The sequence below is a fragment of the Acomys minous genome, assembly GCF_964271855.1.
Source record: "Acomys minous genome assembly, chromosome: 15".
Taxonomy (NCBI): domain Eukaryota; kingdom Metazoa; phylum Chordata; class Mammalia; order Rodentia; family Muridae; genus Acomys; species Acomys minous.
The window spans coordinates 36,352,357-36,358,356 of record NC_140497.1 but is presented as its reverse complement, the minus strand read 5'-3'; the positions used below and the strand labels follow the sequence as shown (position 1 = coordinate 36,358,356).

General features: G+C 53.0%; 1 protein-coding gene across 1 annotated transcript in view; it reads left to right on the top strand.

The window, feature by feature from the left end:
• The first annotated feature begins 2,484 nt into the window (after positions 1–2,484).
• Positions 2,485–6,000, top strand: part of WWC2 (WW and C2 domain containing 2) — a 176,072-nt gene continuing 172,556 nt past the window's right edge. Inside the window, exon 1 of the mRNA XM_084760139.1 lies at positions 2,485–2,878. Coding sequence (XP_084616265.1) covers positions 2,748–2,878 — 131 coding nt within the window. The 5' untranslated portion in view covers positions 2,485–2,747. The remainder of the gene's footprint in view (positions 2,879–6,000) is intronic.

The following is a 6,000-nucleotide window of genomic DNA, read 5'->3' as shown; positions in this document are numbered from 1 at the left end:
CCTGCACTCCACAGATAGGAATATAAATAAAGTTTCATTGCTTAACCCTTAGGGAATCTCCAAAGGGATCATAGGAATTCGGAACTTGGTCTAAAAAAAAAAAAAAAAAAAAAAAAAAAAGGCCCGGAGAGCTCCAGCCCTCCTTCTGCCATTCGAACTGCCTTTGCCCAGTGTTTCCTGTGCCAATCGGCAGGCTCAGTGAGCCTGTTTCGTCTGGCTTCGGAGTTTTGTCTTTCTAGCGTTTCTTTTTGAAGTCTGAGGGTTAATGGGACAATCTATGCCACCGAAGAATGTTATGAGCCACTTTGAGCCCCTCATCGCTTTGGATTGGAGTAATGTTTAGCTGAAAGCTTACCAGACTTAGTTATTCTGAGGCCTCCTGTGTGGTACTCACCCCAGCGAAGCAAGCTGAACTACTATGACAGCAAAGTGCGCCTACCTTCAACTCTAGAGTTGTAAGGTGTTGACATGCTCCCACAACAAATATTCTTTCATATTCTTTAGGGGAAGGGAGAAGCTCGCTAAGCAGGACTCAGATTAGGATAGTTTGGTTTAGCCGCTCATCACATTTTGGCCATGCGCCATGTGAGTGGGCCAGTGTAGAGAATCAGACACTCAGCAGTGTAACAGGTTAATTTCGGAAGTCCCTCGACACGCCAGGAGGTGTAATTCCACTGAGGAGTGGAAATGTCCTTCAACAAAGCTCAGCTTCCAGAGACCTTGGCATTACCGGGAAGACCTAGAAAGATCTAGGTCTTTCTAGCTGCAGAAAGTGGGCAGCTTCTCTGGGGAACCTCCGCCTCTCTCTGGTTATCCTTCCCACACGCTCCTTGTTTTCCACTTCCCGGGGATTTTAAGTTTCTGCGGCTATACAAACTGCTTATTCCTTTTCTCTTCCTAGTGTCCACGTCCCCTGCGGCCGCCCCCCCCCCCCCCAGGGCACATGGAGTCCACTTCTGGAACCTCGTTTCAAGGCTCGGTTTCTTACTGTCTAGTTCTGTTCTCAACTTCAGCAAATGCCCAGGCACAGAAACTGTCCTGCCCAAATGCCAGGTCCTGACAAGGTGAGAGGTTACCACATTAGCAGGTACGATTAAGGGAATTCACACAAAGAGGCAAATGAGTCTGGGGCCTGTCTTCCTAAGGTGCTGCCATTTCAAAAGAATCTGCTCAGAGACCCGGAAGACTATTAATAAGGGTGGCGGTGCGCAGAAAGCTGTAAAGGTTCGGGAACAGAAAGGCTGCCCTCCTAGACTGCAGGACAGGGACATTGCAAGCTTAGTGTCCTGACTCTGCCAAGGCTTTGTCCTCTTAGGAGTCTGACATATGGCTCCTATTCAGTGCTGACCAGCACTTAATAGCTGAATAAATAAATGCTTGTGAGAGAAGATGTACATCTCATACCAGGTGGACCCTTGATCCAAAAAAGTGTGGCCTCTGATTCCCTCCCCACTCCCCCCCCCCCCCATCCCGGGGTCTTGAGCTCCCTTCGGGGAGCTCACTTCCTGGACCCCGGGATTAGGGTGGGGAACTTCCCGGGATAGACAGCTGGAAGGTACTCGATATTGGACACAGCCGTGTCCCTTGGACTTAAACCCAGGAGACTCCAGATGCCCTAGCCCGGCTAGTGCAGCGCCCCGACGCGGCGGGGGGAGGCGTAGGTGATTAGGACCCTCAGGGCCCGCGCGTGGCGAGTAGCGGCCACAGCAGCGGGTGGCCCTGTCGCTTCTTAGGATCAGGCCAGAGTTCCTCCGTGGGCCATTGAGCGGACATGTCGCGGCGATCATGGATAGGGACCCGCCTTTACTTTCCTTCCCGAGGCCCACGAGGTCTCTGGTGAGGTCACCGAAGGCCAGACTCCCAATAGAGGGCTAGGGGCGCCTCGGCCTCGGACACGCCCGGGACACACTCCCAGCGCTTTTGCACACTTCTCCACCTCCGGGAACCGCCAAAGCGCGGGGCGCGGCGTGGGGGAAGTTTCTGTGCCCTCGCTGTTTGTTAGGACTTCTTCCCAGGACAGCATTCCCCACCCTTTCCTCTCGAAAGTCCTGTGGCTTCCCTAGAAGACGGAAAGAGGTTGAGAAGGTTGCAGACTTTTTCTTTTGCCATCTCCCTGGTCCTGAAACTCTAATTCCCCAAAGGTTCTGGCCGAAAGGAGATAACTCGGGGAGGAGAGAAGGGGGCGAGCGGTGCATTCCTTCGCTCTCCCGCCTCCCACCTGGTCTAAGCCGCTCCCCTCCCCCGCACGGATTCAGTCCCGCGTCCCGCCGCGGCCGCCCTGGCAGCTGCAGGGTTAAGCTCAGGAATGTGGCGGCTAGGAATGTGCATGCAAATGAGGCGAGCGCGGGGCGGGGCGGGGGCGGAGCGCATGCTAATCGCACGCAAATGAGGAGGCCAGTCGCCGCCGGGCCGTTGCTCCGCGGAGCTTCCCGGATCCGAGCCCAGACGGCGTCGGCCGGGGCAGCCTGGGCGCCGCGACCCTCGGCGGCCACAGGGGGACGGGGAGGAGGAGGAGGAAGAGGCGGAGGCAGCGGCGGCAAGGAGGAGGAGGAGGGCTCGCTCGCCAGTTCCGACGCAGACATGGTGGACTGATCCCCGGCAGGGCTGAAAGCTGGGATTCCCGAGGCTCCCCCGCGCGTGGCCCGCCGCGCCCCGCGCCCCGCACGCCCCTCGCCGGCGCCCGCGTTCCCGCCGCGCCCCGCGCCCGGTCCCTATGGAGGCGCCGCTCGCCGGCGAGGCCGACGATCATGCCTAGGAGGGCCGGGAGCGGGCAGCTGCCGCTACCCCGGGGCTGGGAGGAGGCCAGGGACTACGACGGCAAGGTCTTCTATATCGACCACAACACCAGGAGGACCAGCTGGATCGATCCCCGGGACAGGTGGGTAGCCGGGTCCCCGCCGGGTGCGAGGGACCCGCCTCGGAAGTGCGGCTGCTGCTGTTGTCTGGGAGACCTGGCGGGCGCGGGGGGCGTGGGGCGTCGCCGGCCCTACACCCCTGAGGGCTCCCGGATAGGCGCGGGACGGGCGGCCTAGGCGCGGCTGTATCTGTCCGCCAGGCGCCCCTTCTTGGGCCCCATTGCCCACTTGCCTTCCCCATGCCCCTCAGGGACTTGTAGACACTCCCTGTCCCAAGGCGAGGGCTGGATTGGTGTCCAGTTAGCCAGCTCAGGGCGGGGGCACTTGACCCCTCTTTAGATCTTGGGTCTTCTTTAAAGTTGTTCAGATGGAGGCGGAGGGCACCTATCGACCTCTGTAAAGCACGCTGGGCTTGGGGCCTCCCGGAGGCCTAAGTGCATAGTGAGCTACTAGCCATCTGGGCCACCTGTGGCATCTCTCCAGCTATCCTTGTCTCCTGAGGCTTTGACTGGCAAGCTTTTGCTAGGGCGCACCCCCAACCATGCCCTAGGTCCCGAACGGTGGAGAGGGGGTCCCATTCCTGGTTGCTCCGTCGTAGCTTTTTGCCCCTCGGATTTTAAAAACACCGCTTTGGAGTTGTGCTTCTTACTGTAATTCCCTCACCTGTAAGCTCGGTCAGATTTTCTCGAGAAGTGAAATACTGGGGCTGAACCTTGGCTACCGGTAGCCCTGAGTTGAAGCTTAACCTGATTTTTTTGCACAGGTCTCAATACAAGTATTTTGTTCCTGCCTAGAGCTCGGGAGTAGACAGCCATCTAAGACGCTCAGGAGCTGAAGTTAAATGGAGTGCTCGCAAACGTTGTTTCTTAACTTTCTTTTTGCTTTTAGGAGACACATTTCCTAGAATTAAAGTTGTTAGAAAACCGACTAGGGGGGCTCGGGATGGTGTCACGGCATCTGTATGAACTCAGCACTTGTGAAAGGGGGATCTGGATTTCAAGGCCAATTTGGGTTATGCGGGACCCTGTTCTCAATAAACAAACAAACAAACAAACAAATAAAAATAAAGCAATACTCGGACACACTTTTACTTGTACACTTGAGAACAGTCCATTAAGGAGGCATTCCTTTTTTGTTTTTTAAAATATTTCTAGAGTACCTCATACTGTACTTAGCAGAGGCCTGCTGGCTTGGAACTCATTATGCAACACGAGCTGGTCCCAAACTCACAGCAATCCTCCTGCTTCAGCCTCCTCAATGAAGGATTTACAGGTGTCAGCCACCATGCTGGATGCCCCTGTCATTTGCAGTTTTGTCACTCCTGAAAAGTCTTATGGGCTTTTTATGCAGTGTGGTCTGAGGGGTTGTAGCCCTTTTAGGTGCTTTTCCTGTTAAGCACTCCACCCCACCTTCTTAGTTTGAACCTAATACATTTTTCTATTTGATATCTGCAATCGCTCGTATCCTAGAACTGTTGTATTTGGGAGCTATTAAAAAGCAGTTATAAGAAAGTCTCTAACGACACAAATTTATGGAAGAATCCTTGTTAAATTATCCATGAAGATAGGGGTTTAGGTTCCCCCCACCATGGGGGAAGGCCCCACCTCCCCACACCCCATGGGCCATTGCTGGCCTGATGACAGTTATGACAGGAGTCACACCTTCCCGGTCTCTCCCGGCACATTAGTTGCCATAAACTTCATGCTCCAAGCCTGTTACTTACCGCTGTTGCACTTTGAAACTACTTAACAGATAGTAAACGTCGGTGCCGCTGGTGTGCACACAGCAGTGGTTTGTAGGGCACCTGTATAAATATTTGACTTTTACAGTTGTGCGGCAGTTCCCTCTGCTCTTGGCTCCTCGGGAGTTCCAGGTTAACTGCAGTGCTAATGCCTGCACTTTCTCGGCGGTTTACATCCTCTTCTGCCTCAGCTTAACATGCATAGTCATATCGTCTGGTTTGTCTACCAAAGAGGATTATAAGACTCTGCAGTGACTGGGTGAAACAAATAGCGAAGTTATATGACCTGGCTTGCACATGTCACTGCTTTCTTATGCAAGCCAGAGGTGCCTTTTACTTTAAACCGGAGTGGGTTGGGGACGACTGTGAGTGGGGTTTTCAGGACAGAGGGAACCAAGTCCTGTGTTGGGGACAAACAGTTTTGGCTAAGGTGAACTCTTTTTCCAGTTTCCCTTGCTGCTGCTATGTCCTTAAGTACTTGAAGGTACACATTTGAATTATTAGAAACATTTCTGAATTTTGGTATGAGAAGTTTAGAAGATACTCTGCGACATCAGCCGCTGTGACAATGTCAGCTTAAATTATGTCTTCCTTTAGTGCAGCTAGGTGACGGGTAAGTCTTCCTACCACGTGTCGGAGCTGAAAGTGGACCTGGAGTCACCATTGACTCTTACTCATTTTTCTACAAGGCAAACATATGGAAAGAGAGATGTCCCCCCAAGCCAGTAGGGAGTGTGTGGTGGATTCTTCTGCACGATCAGATCTCAAATCCCGAAAGAAAAAAGAAAAATGACTTGAGATACCGTGGTGGTGTTGGATCTTTAAAGCCACTTCATTTAGAGCGGTCAGAAGGGCTCGCCCCTTCACTGCCGTGAGTGGGAATTTTACTTCCGATAGTTCATCAGAAGTCATCCGGTATTTCTGGCTGGACAGAGAATTATGTTGTGTGTATGGGAGGAGGCAAGGGGTGGTGGTGGTGGTGGGGGTTCTACAGCAACATAATTTCATTCAAGGAGAATCAGTGCTAGAGCTTGGGGATCGTGCATTCAGCTCCTTTAGGTTTGGGGTGCTGGGTGCTGGGGTGTATTAGGTCCCTTTTTTTTTTTTTTTTTTTTTTTTTGGTTTTTTGAGACAAGGTCTCTCTGTGTAGCCTTGGCTGTCTTAGACTCGCTTTGTAGACCAGGCTGGCCTCGAACTCACAGTGATCCGCCTGCCTCTGCCTCCCGAGTGCTGGGATTAAAGGCGTGTGCCACCACGCCCAGCTTGTATTAGGTCTCTTACTGCTGGGTTGCGTACTAAATTGAGCCGAGTCTCTGAATCTTATCACTTCTTCCCTATGTTTTCCAGCTCATAATTTGGACCTCCCCTAATAGTATTATTTTCCCTGGTAACTTTTTTTTTCAT